Below are 27,337 nucleotides of genomic sequence, written 5' to 3'. Positions count from 1 at the left end.
ACCTCATTTGTCATTCTTCGCCGATTGATCATCCTGCAAATTTCTACTCACAGTATCCGGGTCCCTTTGGACTTCCATGAAGGCCGAGTACTCCAACATGCGCAGTTTCGAGGAGGCGATGGTCCGGTCCTGCCACACCGGCACCGCTGTAGCCGTGGGCGGGGGAGGCGGCGCCAAGGGTTCGTAAGCTACACGGCAAACGCACAAACGTTTAAGATGGTGGAATATCCTACAGTTTTTCGTACTGTATAGTTTGCAGCACACACGAAGTCATACTTACTTTGTATGGACTGCGGTACGGGACCTGATAGGCTTGGGTAGGGGGGCTGTGCAAAAGGTTTGATACTAGAAGACAACATAAGCTTCAGTGAGTCAAACTTGGCAAAAAAAAAAAACACAAAAAAAACCCACATTTGTCTGAATTTGTTTGAATACTTTAAAGCTGTACTTGTAATAGCTTGTATACAAACAATCAAGTAACTCTTTTGTGAACTGCCTATTCCGGAAAAGCTTCTCCGCCCACGACTTGAAGGCTAGGCTGGGAGAAGATCCAATATTTTCAAGCACCGCTTAGAATACACGGAATTACGGTACTTTTACATCCAAGTCAAAAGTCAAATTTGAAAATACAACTGGTGCCTTTACTTTTGTTAGTTTTTTTCTTGCTCCGCCCCTAGTTGTCATGGTAACAAAAGCATTATGGCCTCCCACACTCCGCAATCGAGGTGGAGCGAGGCTTCAAACAAGTGTGTGCTCATTCTTCATTTCTGAAAGTATTTTTTAAGACAGCTTGTCATAAATATGTCATTATGACATATGGGAACGGTTTTAAATTGTGAAAAAAAAACACACATGTTATGAGTCCTCTTAAAGTCATTCACTCGCAGCCATTTTCACTGAAGCAACCTCCTTCTCTCCCGACATTTTTTTTTGTTTTACTGGATATTGACTTATTTTGCACAGAATATTCTGTTCTGCAGTTAGCATTCGAATATAGCTAAGTTTCCTCATTACCAAGCAGTGGGGAAAAGAGCTTTTTGCAACACGGCCCTGGGGGATCTCTTATACTCTGCAGCCACCTGCTGGCCGTTTTTTTGTAATAACTACCATTGCTTAATGTCAGAAGCTGTATCAAAGCCTTCTGTATGCTCCTAGCATAAAGAAGAAACTTGGAAAAAACGTATAAATACGTTTTTGGGAGTGCAGGACAAAGTTAAAAATTTTTTTTTTACATTTTGGGGTTTGAATAAATGCTGATTGCCACGTGTTCAAAGCAAAGCATGTGTTGCTGCACCAGCGAAGCGTAAGTCCACCTGCTTCATTGCTTACCAACCTTCAATTCAATTTTGGTTGTGTTTTTTTTTTGGGGGGGGGGGGGGATTTCAAAGTCAATTAGGTGCAGGAAACATACAAGAAAAAGAGTGTGGAAGTTAGTAGCGGTGCTTCGGTGCTCACGGCGGGAGCTCAGCTTTCAGGGTGAACTTACACATGGCTGGTGCGACCAAGCCCAGGACTCCTTCCCGGGTTGAGATCTAGAACCAGCCTGATGTGCAAAAACGTCACGCGTTAAACATGCTTTGCAATGCCGCTAATTTATGCATCGGCGACAATGTTGTCTCCTGTCGTACACCCCCCGCCAACACCCCCCATCCGCCCCGAGTTTGAGGGGGCAAGGGGGGGTTCTACTTACTCCTGAGAGGGTCCAGGCTGTCCCGGAATTGCAGTGGGCCAGAACTGGAGAACGACAGAAGGTTTTCAGTTAAAAAAAAAAAAATTGAAACAAACAGGACTATTGGAGGGGAGGGGGGGAGGGGGGGGGTCTCACTCTGCTTGGCTGGTAGGGGGCGGGCGGCATTGGTGGAAGATGATTCTTGATCATGCTCGGCGAGACGATCTGCGCTGACGACAGCGCCGCCATGTTCTGCAGGGCTTTGTCTTTGGACGCCTGATCCTGCGTGATGGCACGGGGAGAGGAGGCCAGTCAAGCACAAGGGGGCGCCAAATTGTGCACAGATTCCTAAAGCGGGGTACACGCATACAGATAATGGGGCCGAATATTTTGTCTATTTTGTCTCTAAAAGATGATCCTGAGCGATTATCCTGTGGTGTTGGCTTGGTAAGAGTCTGGAGATATCGTTATGTGTTAAGCGTCCCAGAATGAATATAAACATGGTGACAAAAAATAATATATGTCACGTGTGTGGGGTGTGTGAGCTATGATTTTTCCTCCCTGATCTGAAGATTTCCTGTATACCGTTCTTCAACATTTTTAAAAATCGGTCAAAAATGATTCCAATTTGGTATGTGTGTACCCTGCTTGACACAAATATATTGTTTATAGGCATTAGGGTCGAGAAAGAAAATGAAGAAAGAAAATGAAGAAAGAAAATGCTAAAAAGGCCTTCTAAAGGTCATTTAGGCTTTGAAAGCAAAGTAAAGCGGAGCGCTATTACTGTCACCATGGAAACGGACAAGCTGCGGAGAGCAGTTATGCACTGACGAATGGATGTAGAGCAGCAAATTGGGGTCACATTATTCTATAGTCTAAAAGTTGGGAATGAGAAATAAACTTAAAATGTGTTTATTTATATGTTTTATGCTATTCACATTGGTGCGTTTTTGTCCTCAAAAGCACCAAGCTTTTGTCGCAAGTGACGAGAACCCAAAAACAACAAAGCAGCACCTCAATAAAGCAAGCGAGGATGCACAGCAGCGTAAAAAAACAAACCAAAAAAAAAACGAGGCTCTTTGCTTAGCACTGCGCCTCATTTTCGGGATAGCGAAATAGCTGGGGGAGGAATGGGGGCAAGGGCGGGGGGTTGGGTTGGGGTGGGGGGGGCATGCCAGCAGAGGGCGATAAGGAGGCGTATTGATGCCGATGATGCGAGTAGGGGAAGCATAGCGTACGGCAGTAGTCAGATTCACTTACCAAATTCATCGCCTAAAGCAAAGCAAAAAGAGAAAACAACCGTTAGTTTGTTGCATTGAAGCCGTCGGAGGAGTTTTGGGCCAATTAACTTACTTCACTTATTTGGGCCAAAAATAACAAACCCCAGTTTCATTGACGTTGGGAAGTTTTGTGTAAAATCATGTCAATAAAAACAAAATCCAATCTGTGTTACATCACCTTTTCGTTTGACACTTTATAAGCATTTGGGGACTGAGGACACTAATTGTGAAACAAAAAGAAATGAGCAATGTTGCAGGTTCAATTAATGTTTTCCCATTTTTCTTTAAAACTCTTTGACTGCCAGACGTTTTCAGAAAAGGGATGCCGTGGGTGCCAGCCGATTTAAGCATTTTGACTGATCTTTTGACTGATCTTTCAAGGTCCACAGAAAATTATGTGTTTGGACTATGGAAACACACATTCTATCAAATGAAAGATTGAACTCTCATCTTTCATCAGAAAAAAAAAGTTTGGTTCTACCTTATTCCGTTTTTCAGTAATCAACAATAGAAAATGGTTAGTTTCACCTCTGTTTTGAAACAAACGTCTTTTAACGTCTTTGGCACTCCTCCATAGGATTTTACTAAACGTTATTTAACGTTTTTGGCAGTCAAAGAGTTAATCATTCTAACATAATTGATTCTACATAATGAAAAAAACTGGTAACATTTCGTTTGCATCATGGATGGATACTATTAAATAGTGTAAGTAATACATATAGCGACATAAGGGATAAAAGAGGACAGAAATGCGTAATTGGCACGTTTTTAATTGCAAATATTACATACCCATTCCCATTATTTCTTCTTCCATAGCCGATATCAGTAACCAATACCACGGTGCCCTCTAGTGGCCGTTTTGCTACCGAGGACTAAATGGCATGCATTTAGTTTTTGTTGAACTGTACTGTATGTCAATCCTGTCATATGTCCATTAATTTGTACATATCTGTATGTTTATAAAAAATTGTATTATCGCTTACACTGCATTATTAATGTTTACTTTCTAACTCAATTTCTGCATGGCTGACAGAGCGGTTTTCTTTTTGAATTGCATCCATGTCCATCCTCTTAAACTATTGAAATGCATTTTCTATAAGTATGTTTTTAATGTTTAAATTGATGCTTAGAGTGCATTATTAGTGTGCTGCTACCAACGTTAAAAATATGCTAACTCAATTTGGGTGTTATGATGACTTTTCTCCATTACGGTATTTCATGCATATATATATATATTTATATTTACCTGCTTTGCATCGACTGAGAAAAATAGAATGTTGCAATTATTTGGAGCATGTCTGTTTTTCCTGCTCGTAGCACTTTTACTTTCTTCATGTCTTTTATTCAGAGTGCTATACTCTCTTGCCGCCTACTTTTTTTTCAGGCTGACTGTTCTGCCTTTCGTCAGAAATAAACAAAAAGTCTTTCTTTAAAATGATCTGCCATTGCATATAAATTTTACGTATCAAGAAAAAGTACTCGTGGTATTAGTTATTTGGTATCCGTATTGGTTTTTGTACTTTTTTTTATCTTTATGGTTAAGCATGCAGCGGGTCACACTGACCTGTGAACAAATTTGATGTACCAAAAAAACAGGAGGGCAAATAAACTCACATAATGACTCAACACTAAATAGCTTATAAAGTGAATTATAATATATATATCTAATATATTATATATATATATATTATATCTCCAACAACAACAAAAAATAAATAAAATAATTAAAAATAATAATAATAATAAATAAAGTGAATTATAAGAAGAAGACGCACGTTGTAGATGCTCATTATAAATCAAAAGTTGTTTACACATTTTCTGTTGCTGTTGTATCAGTTACCAGTAAGAGGTTCATGTCACATGTGGTGTGCATATGATCGAAATGTGAATTTTCATTTGAGGAAAAAAAAAACACACAAATAAAAGGCAAAAAGAGGACAGAGAGAGAAAGAACGGGGAATGTATATTTTTTTTATGTGTATCTTTACAAACAGGATATTACAAACAGGAAGAGAGGAGTGAGAGAGTCAGATAAGAAGGAAGGTAGACAAGTCTCAGAGAATGAAGATCATGCTGCAGAAGCGTGAAAGACAAAAGCTTCTCACGGGCTTCTTGGAACAGCGTCTTGCATTTGCTGTAGTGGCGTCAGCCTTGATTCTTTAAAGGAGACATACTGGGGGTTTTCTTCACAATTTCAAACTATGTCAAAAGTACTCCATCAGTCACGAATGATAACCCACGAGGTGTCTCAAATCTATTTACGCAACCTATTTTGAGGATGTTGTTCTCTGTCATTCAAATGAGCCACTGCTCCCCCCCATCCCCTCGACTGTCGGGTGTGACAAGAGTGGGAAGAAAGAAGTGTTTGTATTTTCACTCGTGGTGGCAGCACTTCATTATATGGCTGCAGAATTACACTTGTCAATTTGTATTGCTACAAGCCCAGCTAGGTTTCAAAGTGGGAAAAGTCGGTGTGGAGGCGGTATTATGTAAATTAGCCCCACTGTAATGTCACAATCTAGCGATAATTGGGAACGTCTCCCTCACAGACACATTTTTGAAAATAGGCAGCTCGCGAAAGTTTCTCTTGTTGGTATAATTTTACACTTAATGGGTGGGCAGTCTCTCCAGACACCCAACAATTTTTTTTTTTACAGGAAATCCTCTTATTACGACAGTACGCACACACTTACTAGGTTTCATAATCTATTGGAGCCTCTGCTTTATTTCACATATACAGGGGTCCTGGGTTGGAAATTCATCTTATGTCTTATGTCATCTTATGTCCACTAGGGGTGTCAAAATTAGTGTGCCGTAAATTTTGAGTTAATTTTAAGTTCCTTTAACGTCACTCATTTTTTTAACGCGCTATTAATAACCGCCCCTTATTTTAAAAGCATGTGCTGGGGGAATTACAGACACGTCCATGTCAAAAATTTGCAGTAATACATTGCTAATAAAACTGGGGTCAAGTTTAAATTTTCAAATTTTTAAAAGGTGCTTCATGATTAGATAGCTCTTAACATGAAAAAGAAAGCACCGAGCTGTCACCAATGCCTTACAACTGCAACGATGCAATCTAGTGGCAGAAAAATGACCTCAACACAAATCAATATCACACTGGATTTTTACTTCTTATTAATTTTAACTCAATTTTATGAAATTACTTTATCAATGACTAAAAGATGAAGCCTTATTTCTATTAGTTAATTTTTTTTTTCAATGTTTATGTTACAAAGAGTATGAAAACTATTTTATTGTACATTTTATTGTACATATTGAACAGATATAAAATTTGCAAATTAATCGTGAGTTAACTATTGAAGTCATGCGATTAACAGGGATGTGATTTGACCAAAGTGAAATTATCTGAAAATTTAGCCAGGGGTCTGGGGGCCGCTGGCACCCAGCTAGGTCCACAATATATTATTTTTAGTTTATTTTAGTCAACTCAAAATCAGTCACATTCAAAAACATTGGACTGCCTTTGCTTTTAAAAACTATCACTGAGAATATCATCATATCTAACTAATGTGATTACTAAGTTAACACATAAATAATGTTGAAGAGTTCAAATTTCATGAACAAATAATTGTATCATGACCAAATGAAAAGTAACTCATATTAGAGCATACCACAAATGTCTTTGTTATAGCAGAAGATGTTATCTGTCGGAGTCATGTGCATACACAATGAACTACTATAAAAAAAAAAAATAATAAATCGGATTTTTTTTTTGGGGGGGAGATAAAAAAAGCGGAATTCCGCGAATTAGCGGAAAAATCACATCCCTGGATTAATTACGATTACGAATTTTAATCACCTGACAACCCTCGTAACCGCTATAGGAACGGAACTCCACTATATACTGAAGCCAATTTTCCATAATATGTCCCCTTTAAAGCTAGTCAGTTTCATGTCAATGTTAAAGAGTTTGTCTGACCATAGCATGCAAGAGTATTTTCTTTCTAATAATCCTCAATAAGGCTGGAATTAGTTCAATACAAATCATCATTTTGTCGGCCAAGCTTGCGTCTAATTCAGCGCTACGACTGTAATGAGGTGGTTAGTGCAAAGCCAAGTCATATGGTCCAGCCCCGGTTGAGCCCGCCGTGAAGCGCATACCTTTAGCTTTGACTGGATCTCGCGAGATTTTCTCCGGGCGAGAACCTGCAAGTGGCTAGAAACCTGCACAGAAGAATAGCCAAAGGAGGAGGGAAGGAGGGAAAGTTGAGAGAAGACCAGAAAAAAAGAAGAAGAAGGGAAGAGAAGACGCCGTAAACCAAAAGAGGAAAGAGACGCCCAGTCAGTGTCGCCGGAGGGGCGGGGCAGGTTCCGTCACCTACCTTGATACCCGCCTGGTATTCACGAACTTTCTTCCGTGCTAACACCTGTATGTGACTAGACACCTATGGGGTGTGAGAGATTTTTTGAGCACAAAAACACAACATGCATTAGGATGCATGCGCACACACACACACACACACACACACACGGAAGCACAACCTTCAACACTTGTACAGTGGAACCTCTAAAGTCGGACAATTCAAAGGTACAAGCAGGGATGTGATTTGACCAAAGTGAAATTATCTGAAAATTTAGCCGCGGGGGTCTCGGGGCCGCTGGCACCCAGCTAGGTCCAGGGCAGTGCCCTGGTGGGGGGACAAGGGGGGCGTAGCCCCCCGGAGCTCATGGGTTTTCCATGTTTTTAAGTACTTTCAATGCACTCACATGACAAAGAAATAGACAAAACAACAGCATAAATTTTCAATGTATATTGAACTATCCCATATAAAATGGCAGTTTTAGTCAACTCAAAATCAGTCACATTCAAAAACATTGGACTGCCTTTGCTTTTAAAAACTATCACTGAGAATATCATCATATCTAACTAATGTGATTACTAAGTTAACACATAAATAATGTTGAAGAGTTCAAATTTCATGAACAAATAATTGTATCATGACCAAATGAAAAGTAACTCATATTAGAGCATACCACAAATGTCTTTGTTATAGCAGAAGATGTTATCTGTCGGAGTCATGTGCATACACAATGAACTACTAAAAAAAAAAAAAAAAATCTGAATTTTTTTTTTTTGGGGGGGAGATAAAAAAAAAAGCGGAATTCCGCGATTTTGCGGAAAAATCACATCCCTATACAAGGCGAAATTTCCGTTCTTGTGAGACATTATTAGCCCAGTAAGCATTTACAGTCAGGAAGGATCCAGCGCTTGGTTGATAGTGATACAATTCCCAGTATTTGCTCTCATGTGGAACTGCGCCGTGCGTCATGGCTGTGCATATTAAAAAAATATACATTTTTAAATTGGAATCAGGTCTCTTGCAGATGTAGAGAAATGCAAATCGGATCGTATGTGCCCCGTCAACAAACGTCAACAAAATACACCACAGTGATAGACAGATAGATAGAACCAACTAAAAGATTATTCTCATAGCAAATACAATTCTTCGCCCGTCGAACAATCGGTGCTCAGTTTACAGGCATCTTCTTTTTTATATTATTTCCATCGAGCAATTCTCAAAAGTCCTTGCATACTGGTTTAGTTGGGCCCACGAGCGCCGCACTCCAGCAGCGTTGATTTGTGCTGCGAACTTTCTCTGAGGTGATACGCCCAAAAATGTACAACTAATATGGTAGTTGAAAAGTGCAAAAATGGTACTGCCAAGTCAGCTGTCGCACAATAGTCAGTAGAAACCATATCCAAAGTATATAATAACATTTTTCACTTTGAGAATATTAAAATGTGACTGTGCAATTTTTAAAGCTTTCATGTTTCTGATCTTAGAGTTTCCACTGTACTTACAATGTAGCTTACACATTGAATATAACATATTAGGGGGGAAAAAAATCAAATTATATTTAATACATTAATTAGAATAGTTTGCCTTCTATTAAGTAATCACTTCATATCTGTACAATCTGAACCTGTACGGTCTATTACAGTGGTGCCTTGAGATACGAGGTGTTATTCGGCTGATTTTTCGTGAGCCAACATTTGAAATGCGAGCGCTGTGTGGCGCCAGTGAACTCACGTGAACTCATTTCACAGCATGCAGCAGTTTGACAAGGGAGTAGGGAAGTAACAAGAACCACAATATCGTGATATTGCAATATTAAGATTGCCACAATATCGTCGTCGTCATGCTACAATATTTAAAGCACGACATCCCCATAAAAAAAAAACCTCGTTACTTTTCACCTGATTCAGCCAAGCCCAGAATTATGAACTACATAGACTACGATACTTTACGCTGCTGAGCCAATAGTAACATATGCTGTGCATTGTTTACAAAGTAATTTAAGATAGTGGAGGGAGGCCACCATATTGGCAAAGTGGCATGAAAATAGCAGAAAACTCAGAGGTTGATATATATAATATTATGAGCTTTTTTTTTTTTTTTGTTATATATAGTGCCATCACCACCACAATGTTGTGATCATTATCGTATCGTGAAGTTCATATCGTGATAATATCGAATTGTAACATTTTGGAACAGATAGTAAACAATCTAAAAAGAGGCTTTAGGCTGTTTATCGTCACAGAGATAATTAGAAGTAGTTATTGGGATTTTTTTTTTTTTTTTGCTTGAGATAAGTTTGCTTAATGATAACAAACAATGCAAAACAACCGAGGCAGGCTAACGAATAGCACTGGTGTGTTACAACCCTAACTTACAACAACATCACAAACGCATGTACACAGATAACAATTAACTAGCTAACCAATTTACTAACAATACTCACAGACAAAAATATTCTTTATCCACTGCGAAGAATTACATATATTAGGGTATTGCATGTGTGTATATGTACAGTATGTATTATGGCACACTATCACTTTGTTTTAGTTATTTATTACTCGACATCATTACTGTTGTTATATTTTCTTAACTCATTCACTGCCATTGACGGCTATAGACGTCAAAAATTCATTCAAACCATTTCTATTAGTTTCACATTTTTTTTCCACTTTTGTTAACAAGAGTATGAAAGACTAGAAGAAAGTGTATTGTACATTTATAACAGATATAAAATTTGTGATTAATCTTGAGTTAACTAGTGAAGTCATGTGATTAATTACAATAGTAAAAATAATCGCCTGATGCCCCTAATTAAAAAAAGAAAAAAAATATTATAAAAAATTAGGGGCGTCAGACGATTACATATTTTTATTGTAATTAATCGCATGACTTCAATAGTTAACTCACGATTAATCACGTTGAGAGGAACCGGTTGAGGTGGCTCGGGCATCTGGTTCGGATGCCTCCTGGACGCCTCCCTGGGGAGGTGTTCCGGGCATGTCCTACCGGCAGGAGGCCTCGGGGACGACCCAGGACACGCTGGAGAGACTATGTCTCTCGGCTGTCCTGGGAACGCCTTGGGGTCCCGTCGGATGAGCTGGCTGAAGTGGCTGGGGAGAGGGAAGTCTGGGCTTCCCTGCTAAAGCTGCTGCCCCCGCGACCCGACCCCGGATAAGCGGAAGAAGACGGACGGACGATTAATCACAAATATCATATCTGTTCTAAACGTACAATAAAAAAAATTCTAGGTTTTCGTACTCTTGTTAACAAAAGTGGAAAAAAATAGAAATTAAATGGAAAAAAAAACTAATAGAAATAGTTTAAATGTATTTTTGACGTCTATAGCCGCCAATGGCAGTGAATGAGTTAATAATCTATTCAAAAATGGGTTGGGGGGGATGCTGGAACAGAATAATAGCATTTCCATTTATTTCAGTGGGGGAAAATTATTTGAGATATGACGTAATATATCACGCAAGTAGTTCAAGTCAAATCTCATGGCACCACGACCTGTTATGTTTCACTTTTAAATAGTAATGTTGAAATAAATGAATTTTCTATCACATTCCAATTTATTGAGATGCACCGGTATACAGCATTACATGGTGACGTTATCCCTAACCTGAAAAAGACTGACGTGAGAATAAAGACAATTATGACGCTATTACTAAAAAAGGTCATTTTGCATCTCCGGTGGTGTTTCATGTTGTTGTGTTAATAGAAAAATCCCACATTTAGGTGTTAAACACTCAAACAACACTTGAAACTATTTACCTGTTTCCTAGTGCGAGTCTTCCCTGTCCTCAGTTTGATGTACCGCGCTATCAATTCATTGCGACCTGCATGGAGAAAAATGCAAACGAGTTAACGAGATACGAAAACACATGACAAAAGCCAACACCGGACAGAAGGTGGCGCTGTCGTTTCGGCCTTTTCCCAGCGCCAGTGTTGCCACAGCTACATTGTTACTTTACGGATTGCTTGGTTTAAAAGTAACTGAGTTACTTTGCTAATTGCTTGATTTTAAAAGTAACTTAGTTACTTTGCTAATTGCTTGATTTTAAAAGTATTAGATGCTGAATATGAGTTACTCATCGAAACTTTACTTAATTTATAATATCATGACTATAAAGGGGAGTGTCTAATTTTTCCCTCCCTCTACAGTTAATCTCCTCGCCTGCTCAATTAATTTTCTGGGGAATGTGTGAGGAGTGAGGACGTCACTCCTCGAGACAAAAAAAAAACAAAAAACGAATATATCTTTTTTACTAAGGAAAAATGACAAAAATAATAACACACAGTGAGCAACATTCATTGCTCGTTACCAAAAAACGTGATCACATTGGCGTAAATTAGGTCACAACATGCCAGAATAACACGTGTTTCCCAAAAGAGACGTTTATTTCGGAGATGAGAAACACAGGTATTAAAATTGGACGCAGGTTCTCACCTCAATGCGTGCAAGCTAATTACCCAGAGAGAAAACAGAACAGACATAACATCCACTTGCCACATTCTGCACAAACTGTTCGCGTGGCTATTTTGGGTACGTGTGGTTCTCCTTATGTTTCTGGTGGACGAGAAGGGCTAAAATCATGATCATGTTGGCTTGGAGAAAGAAAAAAAAAAAATCATCGCAAGTCAAGCAAAGTTTTCTGTGCCTTCAAAGCAGACCAAAGTTAGATAAACACTTACTGATAATCAATAAAAAATGAGTGATTATCCAGTGGTGTGAGTTATGTTAAGAATGTTTTCACTCTAGTTCGGAATACTACTAATCTTTCTTCATTTTTTTTATTTTCTGGCAATCCAGATGCCCTGTGGCCAGGGGTGTGGCCAAGGTTTTAGATGAAGGGAGGAGTAAAGCTATTTTATGAGAAAATGATCATCTTCACAGTGGCCAAAGAACAAACTAAATGAGCAAACTGGCTTTTTGAAATAAAAACACAATGACATAAAGTTATTCACTGCCTTCTTTTTTACGTGTTTTTTTTTGATGACTACTTTTTACTTGTACTTGAGTAATATTATTTTGAAGTAACGCTACTCTTAATGAGTACAATTTTTGGCTACTCTACCCACCTCTGATGCTATCACATAATGAGAAATGCCATAGGCGGGCTAACAACTAGCATCAGTGTCACAGTGTCATAACCCCTCGAACCAATGGAATTTTGACCGCAAAAGTGGAGCAACACATGTAGACAGACAATAAGAATACTTGTGTAGCCCTCTATGTGGCCGCCAGGTGGTCCGCACACCAGAAGGAGCAACACAATGTCCACTAAACTGCAATTTTTAAAAACTCTTTAGTCTTCTAACTTATTTCATTACTGTCTGTATTTATAATTTATATGGGTATTATAGTGATATTTTCGGTATAAAATAATTTGGTATCTACTAGTGTGTAGTGCGCTTAATTAACTCCACAACAACTCTCCATGCAGACACATAACAGGAAAGGTGTCCTGATTTTTCAGCTACTTTTTTAGCACTCGGCCTCCAGAGGGCCCCGCGTCTCGCAGTGACCATAAAAGTACAGCAGGGCCCGCGCGGAACTGCCTGCCCGATACCCAACAAGCACCGCCCCTTTTGCGCCCGGAGCCAAAGGATGGCCACGCCCGCTCCGGCGCCTCCGCATTCCTCGCATTCCTCCGAGCCTGACACATCTGTGCGAGCCAGTCTGATTGGCCCGGGCCTGCAAACACAGTTGGAGCTCGGCCGGCCGCGCACATACACACATATACACTTTCAGCAGCCCGGGGGAGCCGAGGGGGTTACATCAGGGGTTACGGTTGGGGTGGAAGGTTGACGGTTGACGGGGGAAGAGGGCAAGGGGGCAAAAGGGGCAGCTGATGCTGTAACTCTTGGGAGGCAACACAAAGCCATCAGTGTCTCTGCCAACAACTGCCACCTGGCCGCAGAGGAGGAGAATGTGGGGAAGATGGGGGAAGGCAGCCCACCCCCCCGCCAAAACAACACCATTGTGTGACCCGGCATGGAGCAGGCGGCAACACCTGCTGCTGACCGTCCCAGTAGAGGATGGCAGTGGCAGAACAATGCCAAGCCCACCAACTGTCACCCTCAATCTCGTCAGCTAAGAGACTTCCAAAGCACTAAGTTTTGCTACGGGTTGCATAAACGTCTCATTGCACGCCTTTGGGAGTGAAAAAAATAGCCACAAATGGTTTCATTAAAAGCTGACGATATATATGCTGTTCAAATTTAACCTTGCAAGATGAATTCTCGCGGTATTTGTGAGTTCATAAACTCCTTAGAATACATCTTGTACCGCTCCCGCTGATACGTTTGCAGCCAAACCAATCAGGCGCTTCTTGCATTTTTATCTGGTAAAGATGTTCGTGCTTTCCGTCCTCCCCCCCCCCTCCCGAGACCGAAGATGACATTTTCATCCGTTGCGTTGATTCGTCAAAACAAGCGTGCAATATGCTGCATCGTCCAATCAGCTCGAAGTACGGGGTATATGCCACGGAGGAGGCGGGACTTCCGACTTCCTGGTTTTCACACATCAGCTTTGTTTTCGTTTCCCGTTTGCGACGCGTGGGCCGCGTCCCAGTTCGTGCTCTTCTTCCTTTGTGCCCCTCGGTTGCGCGTTCCCGTCGACGGGTGGCGAGTGTGTGAGTCTCAGTTGTCCAAAGTGTTTCAGAGAGTTGAGACGCCCTGCGCGCTACCGCCGATGGGCGGGTTGGCCGGGGCGCACGATTGGGGGGCGCAGGAGTGGGGGTGTGAGCGTTGGAACGCGGCCATCAAGTGGTTGGAAACGACGCTGATGTGTGAAACCCGGAAGTCGGAAGTCCGTGGCCTCTACCCCATTGTACAGCAAGTCCCTCCTTTCCCAAACAGATCTGCCAAGTGAAGTCCCAGATTCCTAATGTGAAGAACTCCCTCGAGCGAATCACAATTATCAGTCTGGCTTGCGAGTTTAGTTCAAATTTAGAAATGTTCAAAAGTGACAGTGTAATTGAGGTTAGCATGTCTGTCTCACAATTCTGAGGTTCAGAGTTGAAATTTTAGCTGCAGCCTTTCTGTGTGGAGTTCGCATGTTCTACCCAACGGTTTCCTTCTGCATTCCAAAAACAATAGATTAAATTGCCTGAATTCCATGCAATTGGCGACCAATCAAGGGACAAAGGACATTCACACTATAATTGTCATTACAGCAATTTTACAAAGGATAAGATGCACTTTCAGTTAGTTTTTTCTTTTTAAACACATTTTTGTTTTTATTTTATTTCGTTTAAAAATATTATTTTAAGTTTAGTTTTAGTTATTTCGTCAGTTTACATAAAGCGTGACAACTTTGCCAGGCACTCGACGTGCAGGCTGGCTAACTGCTAGCCTGAGCTCACGATAGCACGCCGTACACATTCAGTGGCTCCCACGTCACTCACCAGTTCAAATACTCAAAGTCGTAAATATTATAGTGTGGAATGTGAGGATGGCAACCTCAAGTGGACAACAATAGTACCCGCACCTAAAATGGACATTTTGTTGTTTAATAATGCAAAATCAATTTGTATCTAATTACTCGAATAAACGATGGAATAATTGGTAGACTAATCGATTTCAGGGGTGTTAATTACTTGTGGATCTTTTATATTCACGACGGTGCTAGTCCCTGAAACGAAGAGAGAGATGAGAGGAAAACCAAATCAATTTTAAGATATCTTCTCTAGACCAAAAAAAAAACTATACTTGGATTCACACCCACCTTTTATGTGTTTTTTACTTGGCCCGCGTACTATCAACACCTCCACAAAGTTCTGTGGAAATAAAGTTGCTTGAGCAGTTAAGCAATTCTGTAAACTGAATCCCAATTAAAACACAATGTCCTCATTGGCGGTTATTATGGGAATCCTCTCAAAAAAGAAGCGTGTATCTCAATTGAGGAGTACAAACAGTACAAGGAGGTAATCATGAATGATTCACACCTAGCGCTGTCAGAACAACAAGCCCGTCCGACTGGTTCTATGAGTAATTTTCACCAGAACACTGTTGTGTGGGGGCGGCGGCTGCACAGCGGGAATAAACGCACAGGGGTGCTGCTTCCGTGTCTTTTTGTGATCCCCTCGACATCCCCCTCAGACTGCCGCAGCCTCTTTTCCTGACAGGCCGCGCCCCCGTCAGCCTTTTTTTTTTTTTTTTTTTTCAACCGCACCACCGCTGGAATTTTCCACTTCCATGCTAAAATAGTCAGCAAAAAGGTAATCTCTTTTCACGCTACGTAACAGCCGCTCTCTCTCGAGCCCACCGCTGCGCCTCTCCTCTCTCATAACATTGAGGTAATCCTAAATTGCTAGCATACTGCTCTGCGATGACTGAAAACATTCCTAACATCTCAACGAGGGGTTGACAGGGAAGCACCCGGCATGCGCCGTCATCAACATGGACGTGCACCGGCGCCAGTTTTGTGCACCTTTGCACACCTTTCATAAAAAATAAAAAAAAAAACATCAAAAGTGATACATGCTTCCCTCAAGCACGAATAGATGTACTTTTTTTTGTTGCTACCCAGAGTGCTTTGCAGCAATGACAGCTGTACGGCTAAGTGTTTGGAAGGGGCTTAGTGTGTGTGTGTGTACTTGCTTGACGCACCTGTCGGGGCCCAGAAAACACAGGTGAGCAACAAGTCAGCGCAGCCCCGAAGAAAAACAAGACAGGTGACATTTTTTAATACGCCAACACACACACACACTTGCTGCGTAAAAATTGTGTGACGACAGGAATGAATGCGTCCAAGTGTTTTCACTTTGCTAATCTTTGAAATATGTGCGACGGCCACAAAGGAAGTGATATTTCATGGCCATAAATCATTTGATTTTAAAAAGGAACGTAACAACAATACTTGGAAATGTCGATTCAGCAAAGTCATCTTAGCCTAGCTTCAAGAATGTCTCGCCGTCTATAACTAATAACTAAGAGGATGTTTGTTTGAATGCCACTTCCTGTTTACATTTCGCAATAAACCCCCCGGGAGTGCCGGAGAGATTTCGCCAGGAATCCACCCACAAAATAAAATATGTTATTCCTAAAATGTTTTTAATGTGCGCCTCACGAAAAGGCACATAATTGCCTCATATCAATCAAAAATGCTTTGCGGAACAATTCCTGTTTATCGATAAATCCAAGAAAGTTCCCAATAAATTTTGTGTAATCCACCAGCACCTAAATTTAAAGTTTTTGACAATCATGTATATGCAACCCTATTTGTCTAAATATGTTATTCTGTTTAATATTGCGTTAGGGGAATATGAGTTAAGCGGCAAAATCCAGCCATTTTATCCATCTCGGTGCGGCCATTTTGCCACTTCCTGTTGACTGAAGGTGACATCAATGTTGCTCAGATAACAACTCATCGAAGCAAAGCTTCAGAAAACAGGTGAGCTGTGATTGGTCGTTGCCTGAGCAACATTGATGTCATCTTCAGTCGACAGCAAGTGGCAAAATGGCCGCCCCCTGAGATGAATAAAAACGGCTGGATTTTGCCTCTTAACTCATATTCCACAAATGTAATATTAATCAGAATGTCATGTTTAGACTAGTGAGGTCACATATAACTTATTACTGTCAAGAAATGTTTACAGTTGACTTCCACTTTAAAAACAGGCGAGGAAACCAGGTTGAAAGGATGCTCCTTGCGCTATTTTCAGGCTCAACAGAGAATTGGTCATATTGGGGAAAAAAGCAACGTTATTATTAACACGTGTGACTTATTACAATGGCTTGAACTGGCCGCCACCCTGCCAACGTTATAGAAATGACTGGCGATGCTACTGGGAAGTCTAGACGGCCGCGTGGAGCCGAAACGACATCTGTAGCCGGGCACGCTTGATAAGGCAATGGAAATTTGAAGGCTTTCCCACCGAGCAAAAGGAGTCTGGGCAGAATGTCTGGAATTCCCGATGGTCACGGATGACTAGCGCGCGTTTGGAGGCCGTCGGGAGAGAGTGAGGCTGCAAAAAAAAAAAAAAGAAAACGGTAGTAGTTGTTAACATTCCCATAAGCTCACGTCACGGCAGCTTTAAGACGTCTGAGGTCATCTCCTTGAAAGGGGGTTTGAACTGGATGACTTGATGTAAATGGGGGGCGCTACCAGGAGGGGGTCTTGACAGTTTGTCGCTAGGGGGTCCGATTTGTGAGCGCACCGCCTCTTTGTCAACGCGCCATTGCACAATGTAGACACAACAGTACCCTGCTAAACACGACTTGAAAGCTATTAAATCCGACGAAGGCAGGTTTGGGTTTATGCCAAAAGATGACAACTTAAAAAAAAAAACATGAAATAAAATAAGTCACAGTCAGCTGAATTTCTCCCAAAGTTAACTGGCATTTTTTCAGGAAACTTGTTGAATGTGCGACAAAGAAAAAAGGTTTTAGGCAGTCAGCAGAAATGTCTACTGTGCCAAACAAAAGGCAACATGATGAACGACCTTGTCAAATGCAACCTTTGTGTTATGGTTAAGAAGCAGCATGGTGGATTAGTGGTTAGCGCATCGGCCTACAGTTGGGAAGTTCATGGTCCAAAACTCAGCCCCGCCTTCCTGCTTGGGGTTTGTACCATATTTTCAAATCAGTAGCTTACCGGGTCGCCATCTTTGGCATTTTGTTTTCTAGCCAGCTTCCTAAATCTCAATTTTCAATGAAAGTAAGGAAAATGTTTTTTGATTTTCAGGTTATTTTATGCATATTACAAGCGAATTTCCAGAAAATTTGCTGATGTTGAAATTTTTCCAGGCAGCATGGTGGACGTGTGCTTCAGTAGTTCCAGGTTCAAGTTTCTGTGCCAGTTTAGCATAAACACCCCGCTAGTTTTACAAATATAATACAGTTTAATACTAAAAATAATGTTAATAATGCTTGATCCGTCCATATTTTTCTTTACTGCTTATCCTGTACCGGGTTACAAGAGAGCTAAGGCCAATTCCAGCTGACATCAAGCAAAAGCCAGAATACAACCTGGACTGGTCGCCAATCAATCACAGTACTAAAAAAACAATAACATATACGATAATAATCCAGTTTTGTCCAACCAAAAACCCACAAGGAATATGATCTCATTAGTAGAAAATCCACCCTAAAATGTTCTGTTGGACGTGATTGATGGTTTTTATGGTCGCATCGATTTCAACTTTTTGGGACTTGATAGACAATAATTAAAGGGCAGGAAAAAGATTTGCAAAGCACCACTGGAAGGGGTTGGATGGATGCATTTCATTGGGGAAAATAACAGTTTCCAAAAAACAGAGAGAGGTTTGTTGAGGATCGGGCCCAAGTACGGGGCCCTGTACACTTCCAGTCACTCAACATTCGCCGCTGCTCAGCAAAATTTCCGACCTCAGAACGTCAGAGGAGATGAGAGAGGGTCATCAGGGTAACGCTTTTAATCTGCCACACCTGTGTGCCGTTTGTTGGGTGTGAGGACTTGCCAAAATGAATCCATCTGGAGCTCTGCGGGACATTAAGGACGCAACACCTGCAGTTTAATGAACACATTGCAGGAAACGGTTCTAGACAAGCACGAGTACGCGGCTTGTGTTCCCACATCCCTGATTTCAACTGTGATAATTCCACGTCAATGCCGCTCATCACATTCGGAACTCAAACTGCAGCAGCAGTAGAAAAAAAAAAGAAGAAGGAAAGGGCAGGTGTAAATAAAGCAAAGTGATGCTCTCAGAACAGCAAAAACCTGCTCCAAGTGCTGGTGCGACCGGAAGAACCTGCCCCCGGGTCACAGTGCGACGTGCGCAGACTTGTTGCATAGAGATGAGGGTGGAAAGTAAAACTGGCTCTCATATGGAAACTGCGACACGAGCGCCAGAGAAAAAACTCCTAGAAATGTGTTTTGGTTCTATTCTATAGTGTTGTCATTATGGTTTGATTGCTCACAAATTCCAGTCTACTGTTTTGAATTACTTTAACATTTGCATTATAGTGCAGAAATTTGAATATATTCTCCAGCACACTTTGCTAAGTGTATGCATGGTCACAAGCATTAGCATTACGCTAAAATTCAGATCCGATCCAATTTGAATCCAACGTTGACAATCCCATTGACATAAACAGCTAATTTTGTCTGTTAAATCCAGTTTGGACAAAATGTGCCTTTAGCACGCAGGGTCAAAAACTGTAACATGAAATCAATTCAATCCACATTTGATCCAATTTGAAGATAACACTGACCAACCTATTTATTATGATCAGGAATTTAAATTTGTCTAATATAGACGATACTGTACATTTGTTTGATTTGGACAAATGTTGCCATGTGTAATGAGTGCCAGAAGCGCTAACCTTAAACAAAATTCAATCCAGTTCTAATCTGATTTAAACCCAATACTGACAATACCATTCATCATGATCAGGGACTTAAACGTGTGGAATCTTAACTGATTTGGAAGAGAAAAAAAAAATCATGCATTTTCAGACGTGAACCAAAATTGAATCCAGACATGATCCAATTTGAATTGAACAGAGACTACCCCATTTCATGACATGATTGGACCTTTACATCTCTCTTAAAACTTCTTAAATCTTTGTAGTAAAAACATGATCGTACATTTGCTATGTGAATGCAGATTGAAAACTGAACTGTCAAACTAAATCCCATCTGGACCTGATCCAGACCAAACACTTGGTAACAATTCAACAAATGACTCGCCTTGTGGCGACACTGCTCGTCATACAGTCGACTTACCGTACATCTTGCCCTCGTCCGACAGGATGATTTTTCTCCGGCCGCAGGGTGGGTAGATGGCGAGGGCCTCCTGAAAACTTTGTTCGATATCCGGGCTCCACACCCCCTCGGCGTCGCCGTCGATGGCTTTGTCCTCATTGTCCGCGCCGTCCAGCCCATCTTCTGGGCTTCCGTTGGCACTCCAATCGTGGGACGCAATGGTGGCGGCTCCCCCTGGGCCCGACCCCGAGCCCCAATATGAAAGGATCGATAGGAGAGCTGTAAAAACAACAACAAAGAGACACACTTAGTTTTAACTACATTTTAAAAGAAAAAAAAAAGAGGAAAGGTTTTGCGTGATTTTCCACAAAGCCTAATGAAAGTTTTCATTTATTTATTTACAGAGGCAGACCTCAAAAGAAAATGCTAATGCACGAACACATGGTCCCAAGATGTTGCGACGTAAGAGATGTTAACAAGAGACACGCAACATAAAAACTGAGATGATGGCAGAATAAAACAAATATGCAGCCTCCACACAAAAACACCTGAAAGTACAATGAAAATGATTTCTGAAACCAAATTCAATTCAATGCAGGTATGATCAATTTCCAGCACTGACAATCCCATTAATCACAAAACAGGCACTTACATCACTGCCAAAACCAATGATCTGATTTAACCCAAATTTATGTCCTCAGAGTCAGAAATTGTAACATGAAACCAAATTCAGTTCAGATCGAGTCCAATTGAAATGCAAGACCGACAATCCCATTTAATATGCTAAGAAAGGAAAACATCTGCTATGTTGCCTGATATTATTATCATAATCACAAAATGTGCAGAATGTATTCTGGGTCTAAAATTGACCAACATTAAACCAAACTGAATCCAGATCTGATCCAATTTGAACTCAACACTAACTCTCCCATTTAACATGCTCAAGCATGTACCGGTAAACGTCTGTTAAATCATACGTTTTAGTCAATCAAATCACTGAAACATCAACGACAACATAAAACCAAATTCATTCCAGACCAGATCCAATTTCAATTTAACACTGACAAACTTATTTAACACGACCAAAGCACCCAAATCTAAGCAAAGTTTATCCAACTGAACGATGTGTATGCAGGGTAAGATGCTGTAACATGAAACCAAATTCAGTTCAGATCGAGTCCAATTGAAATGCAAGACTGACAATCCCATTTAATATGCTAAGGAAGGAAAACATCTGCTGTGTTGCCTGATATTATTATCATAATCACAAAATGTGCAGAATGTATTCTGGGTCTAAAATTGACCAACATTAAACCAAACTGAATCCAGATCTGATCCAATTTGAACTCAACACTAACTCTCCCATTTAACATGCTCAAGCATGTACCGGTAAACGTCTGTTAAATCATATGTTTTAGTCAATCAAATCACTGAAACATCAACGACAACATAAAACCAAATTCATTCCAGACCAGATCCAATTTCAATTTAACACTGACAAACTTATTTAACACGACCAAAGCACCCAAATCTAAGCAAAGTTTATCCAATTGAACTATGTGTATGCAGGGTAAGATGATGTAACATGAAACCAAATTCAAGCCAGATCTGATCCAGTTTGGTATCGTCCATGTTGGATTCATTTAACATAATCAGGTAGAATTTGTTACACTGTACGTATGCAGGGCCAGAAAAGTTCATCTTAAAACATATTCAGACTATATATAATCCAACAAGTCAAGTACAAAGTACAAGGATGATTTGTGCTTGTTAGCATACTGCATACATTCTTTAAAGTACGTTCTATACTGGGATCCCAGAGATGACACCATGAGAAAACAATTTCTTCTTCTTTGCATTGAATGAATAAAAATAAATTCAAGATAGACCATGAAATAAACTTTCTAAAGGGCTCACTAATCAGGACTGGCCTCGGAGAATGTCTGTGGTCTCGGAACCGTAGGAACTGTGTCTCAATGCGGTCGGATTGCGGCTGACGGCGAGCAGAAATCCAAAGTGTTTTTCAAGATGCCTCCGCAGCCTCACATTGTCTCCCAGATGGAAGTCTATGAAGTAACCACGAGCCTCCCTCCCTCCCTCCCCCCCGGGAGATTCTTCTACTTTAGTGTTCGTGCAGATGCAGACGGGGTGGGAGGGATGTATAAGAAATGATCGATGTTTCTCGTAATGATATTTGGTCGCAATATAAACGGGATTTCTCCTTGTGTAAAACGTCATGCTAGAAAATAATCTCATTTGCACGGGGTTATTTATTTACATGGAAAGCATCCATCCAGCCATCCATTTTCTTTTGTGCTTGTTATCATTAGGGTTGCGGGTAAACTGGAACCTAACCCAGCTGACTTTGGGCAAGAAAAGCCAGGCCGTTGCAGGCATACTATATATAGACAAAAACGAATTCACACTAATTTTCACAGCTATGGACAATTTAGTTTCAATGGACCTTGCTTTTGTAGTGTGGGAGGAAGTCGAGTAGCTGATGGAAATTCACGCAAGCACAGCTAGAACACGCAGCCATTCCACACAGAAAGCCAGAGCTGAGACTCGAACCCAGAATCTCAAAACTGTAAGGCCTAAGCTTACTGCTTGACAATGAGAAATGAAAAATGATTTGATGATTCACGCCACACTACTTAATCCTGATTAATCTTGATACTGTATAAGCAGGTTGTTCAACAAAATAAACAGATTTTGGGACGGGGGGGGGGAAAAATATAATTTCATCAAATCTAAGGAACATTCAGCTCATTTTAAGATCGGTCATAAATGTTGAGTGTGATCCAAATAAATGTGTTCTGCAGCAGACAATAAATCCTACGCATCCACTTGGTTCCCGCCGGTGGGATATAAAAATCCCTGTCTGCATTCAAGCACATTTGCAGGCTTTAATAAAGCAGAACAACGGAACAGGTGGCGGTACTATAACCCTCAACAGCAAGCCGCAGAAGCCAATCAGAAGCATGAAAAAAGTCGCTTCCGGGAATAGGCACCGTAGCAGGAATCAAGGAAAATACAAACCTATTTTGTTTACACCAGTCTGGAGTTATGTATGACATTTGATACCCCCCCCATGTAATAGTTTTATACCAATGGCCTAGAAGTGTTCTCTATCCCAAATGTTTATTGAACTAAGAATATGTAACAGATCACAAGAAGGTTATTGCCGGTTTTTTTTAAATATTTGATCGGTTTATACGGCATTGAAGTGATTTTCATAAACATATTTACTGTAATTATGAATTTAATCAATCCATTCTGTCGTAAACCAAGGCCCCTTTTTGAATAATATAAGGTTGACAAAACAAACACTAATTATAGAAACAATAGAGTAATTAGACAACACAATGTGACAAGGGTCATGATCCCGAAGCCTATACTTGATGACGTAAGGTTCGAGAGGTCCATCCTGAACTGGTCGCCAATCGCAAGGCACTTAGAGACAAACAAGCATTCACACACAATAAATAATGAAACCATATTTGGTATGTGGGTTAGGAAGCCTGATTACAAACGCACAGATTCAATCCCAGAACCTCTCGATTGTTGGGAAGAAAAAAAACTCTTTGCCTGCGCAAAAAAATAAATACATTTTAACAACTTCTTTAAATGCATTTGTTGCAAATAGAATTTGGGAATTTTGCTCGTAGACGAAATTGATTTATTTGCAAGGAGATGATTTATTTTGCTCTCGGGTGACACAGCGGCATTCGGTCGCACACTACGCCGAACACGATATGCTTCGAACCCCTGACTCGAGTTTGACAAATCGCCCCGCGTCAGGCTGCTAATTTTAACAGGCGAGGCCTCGGCGAAGGCGGACCCTTGACGGCGTTAGAACTCAACACGGCAAACTGAGCTTGCCCAAGAGACCCTCATGTGATGCATCGCCGGAGGATACGGTGGGTATTTTCTGTGAGTAATAATAATAATAATAATAATAAAGCGGCAAGTAGAGGGTGGGGCAGCTAGACGACGTCCCCCACTAAGAGAGTAGCAGTAGGAAGAACAACATGCAGATGTGAGGGCAAGGCGAGCTCGTTGCTGTGAAGTGCTTCGGCCAGAGTGCAGCTTGAATTCCAGACATGTCCTTATTAAGAAAGGGCTGTGAGTGCTCACTGTTTCTCCTCCTGCCTCCCTTGTGTCAAACCGACGCCCCCCCGACCCAGACTCCCCCCTTTTCCCTTTCCAACCTCCCCACCCAGCGTTGGGAACGTCTCTACCCAAATAAGGACAGGAGACCAGTGGAAGGGAGGAGTGGTGTGGTTGTGGCTCGGCCCGGTAGTTGGTTGGTTTGTAGGGAGAGCGGAGGGGTGAACCAGGAGGGGAGGGGGCTAACGGGGGTTTGTTGGCGGGTGGGGGGGGGGGGGTGTTGTCCAATTTTGGCTTCCACTTTGGGGTTTGGAAAACAGAGGGACTGTTTGAACTGGAACGCAACATCAGCATAGTGAAGGAGGTGGGGGCATTGGAGGTGGAGCTACAATTTGTTTCAGTGCATCTTCTGGTTTTATGTTGCATAAAAGAAGACATGATTAGAATGTACTGATACCACTTTTCTTTAAGCCGTGGACATGTATGAGTTACATTTACGTACCAATACCAGTACCGATGCTTGATGATAACGACATTACGTCTTGCATTTTGTGAAAATGTGTTTAATTTTAACCAGATGTTGCATTTCATTTCACTATCACTATGTAGCCTGCAACACAAGGTATTTCAGTTATGCGGCGTCTAAGCTTGGACACTAGGGGGCGCTATGTATAAGAAGTGCAGTCTGCCTCACTGTAAGTATGTGTGAAGAACCCTGCTTGTTATTCTCCTTTAGACAGCGATGGCAAATCCAGGTCCAGAAAGTAAAAACCCTGCCACAGTGTGGCTTTAGCCTCTTGTGCTAGCTAGCTAGCTCCCTAGCAGGTAAACAAGCACCCGGGGAGCTAGCTAGGGCGCTAGCTAGCTAGCACTTGGGGCTAAAGCCAAACTGCGTAAACGAGCACCCGGGGAGCTAGCTAGGGCACTAGCTAGCTCCCCGGGTGCTCGTTGCTATAATGCTATTATATTTCATAGTATAGTATGAACGAGTATAAAAAGCAATACTCAACACAATTATTGCAGTACCATTTTATTTAGAAGTGATCCATGCAGTCTTTCACTATCAGAGCTAGCTAGGGCACTAGCTAGCTAGCATTTGGGGCTAAAGCCAAACTGTGGCAGGCTAGCTAGCTCCCTAGCAGGTAAACGAGCACCCGAGGAGCTAGCTAGGGAGCTAACTTGCTAGCACCCGGGCCTAAAGCCAAACTGCGGGAGGCGAGCTAGCTTAGCTAGCTCCCCGGGTGCTTGTTTACCTGCTTTTACTTTCTGGACCTGGATTTGCCACCTCTGCCTTTCGACTGCAAACTAATGAGACTGAATCAACAGCATCTCTGCTGGTTGTGAGCAAGCATCAAAGGCCCCTGAAAAGGTGATTAAAAATGAACACAAATTGCAAAACTGAAGAAAAAATCAAAAACTGAAAATGAGGACTTAATTTTTCATTGGTTAAAGAGAAACAGACAATATCAGGCAACATAACACTGTACCTATAAACTTGAAAACCCAAAATCCCCACTATGTGACTAGATGACACACAATGAAACACTCAAACTTGACACACAACTCACACATCACTCCTCCCACTTTCTGGGAGTCAGGCCACGGGACGCCCAGACCGACATGTAAGAAAATTCCAATGTGCAGCAGGAATGTAAATAGCGCTGCTGCATGCGCACATTCATTCAAACGCCGCCATTCATGCACCACGCACTCATTCCTTCTTTCCTATGCATGTTCTCAGCACCCGACCACGACCAATCTCGCTACTTCCTGTTCTCGCCAATCGGATTACTTCAGCCGCGAGTCCCACTGGCGACCGGCCTGAGTTTATTGCTGTTTCCCTTCTTAGGGGAGAGGATTTTGTGAGTGTTGAAATATGCCACTGAAATCCAGCCTTTACTAATGAGTCACTCGCAGGGTTGCTGGGTCACATGGAGGAAAGCAGCTGGTAAAGCAGGAAAAAGGGATTCCATTGCAGGGAATTTGTACTGCACGGGAAATGACGAGAAAACAAGTTATTTTATACATTTTCCTAGAAAGGACAACAGAGCAGGTTTTTTTTTTCTTTTATCTTGCCCAAAAACAAGGAGGCCATTATTTTTCAAACGTGATACAAGATGGCTGAGGCAGCAGGGTTCAAGGGTGATGTCACTGTGTTGCTCGGACTGGTCCACACACAATCACATGGCACATTAATATTTAATATTAATGTATGTACACATAGAAAATAAATCAACAATGTAAATAACCGTTATAACGTACCATTATATGCCCTAAACTTGACCTACTTTTCTGTCTCTCATAATTGACTTGACAAGCCGAGAATCACCGCCAACCTTTATCGTTCACTCGCAAATATAAGGCCACCAACTGTATGGATCTGGATTATAGTTGTATTTGTCAAGTAAATTTGTCAGTGGAAACGACTGACAAATATATTTGTCGGTGGTAGTAAATTGTTGTAATCTCCTACGTTAGAGTGCAACTCTTGATGTTGTGGCGTAAACATTTTTGACTGGCGAGTACGTTTGAACGTATTTAAATACATTCGAACATACTCACAAATAGTGCCGTTACTATCAGATATTTCTAGAATCGATTAATCTAGCGATTATTTAATCGATTTATCAACTAATCCGATTCATTTTAATTTTGCATTAAGGTGTATTATGAAAGCATGTTTTTACTTGATTACTGTTAACTGTTAACCAGTGATTGGTGGTTATTTCGTACTTCATATTTGTGTACGGATTTTTAATAAAAGGGAATTGATGTTGTACTATGTTATCGCCGGTTCGGTCATTGTTTTCCAAAGTAAAAAACGATGTTTGTAAATGTCTAATTGTGATTAAACACAGATGATAATAAAACATCTTCTTTCATGAAGGAGTACAGAAGTCAGCGAAAAATGACTGTTGATATGCTCAAATCAGAGGATTTGGACAATTTCATAGCCAAACGATTACTCAACTATTAAAATAGCTGTCGATGAATTTGATAAGCGATTACTTGTCGATTATTCAATTCATTTTGACAGCTCTACTCACAAATACATTGAAACGACTCGCAAATATGTTTCAACGTACAGGACGTCCTCGTTTTACGACTTTATGGCGCCCGTCTTTTTCGTTATATTTTAACAAGTAAAAAAAAAATCGAATTAACAAGTGGAAAGTATGTGCAGCTTTGTTTAGGTTTGAAATGTATCTTGTGAGGATAGTCCTGGAACTTTCCCTAAACCTCTCATGAGCTGTTCATG

The 27,337-nt window shown here is 41.1% G+C and overlaps 1 protein-coding gene across 7 annotated transcripts in view; it reads right to left on the bottom strand.

Annotated features, from left to right (window-relative positions):
• The window catches only part of tead3b (TEA domain family member 3 b), a 43,182-nt gene that overhangs the window by 6,815 nt on the left and 9,030 nt on the right, over positions 1–27,337 (bottom strand). For 3 of the 7 annotated variants that reach the window (XM_077573315.1, XM_077573317.1, XM_077573316.1), the window contains 10 exons: positions 19,990–20,247; positions 11,049–11,113; positions 7,296–7,358; positions 7,075–7,137; positions 2,930–2,941; positions 1,826–1,951; positions 1,691–1,734; positions 1,487–1,543; positions 281–345; positions 52–188 (listed from right to left, as the gene is read on the bottom strand). In XM_077573315.1, the coding sequence (XP_077429441.1) occupies positions 52–188; positions 281–345; positions 1,487–1,543; positions 1,691–1,734; positions 1,826–1,951; positions 2,930–2,941; positions 7,075–7,137; positions 7,296–7,358; positions 11,049–11,113; positions 19,990–19,996 (639 nt within the window). In that variant the 5' untranslated portion in view covers positions 19,997–20,247. The remainder of the gene's footprint in view (positions 1–51; positions 189–280; positions 346–1,486; positions 1,544–1,690; positions 1,735–1,825; positions 1,952–2,929; positions 2,942–7,074; positions 7,138–7,295; positions 7,359–11,048; positions 11,114–19,989; positions 20,248–27,337) is intronic. The other 4 variants (XM_077573319.1, XM_077573320.1, XM_077573321.1 and 1 more) reach the window with 4 other exon arrangements.

The sequence above is a fragment of the Vanacampus margaritifer genome, chromosome 8 (genome assembly GCF_051991255.1).
Source record: "Vanacampus margaritifer isolate UIUO_Vmar chromosome 8, RoL_Vmar_1.0, whole genome shotgun sequence".
Lineage (NCBI taxonomy): Eukaryota > Metazoa > Chordata > Actinopteri > Syngnathiformes > Syngnathidae > Vanacampus > Vanacampus margaritifer.
The sequence above is the reverse complement of the archived record's forward strand: the minus strand, read 5'-3'. Positions and strand labels throughout refer to the sequence as shown.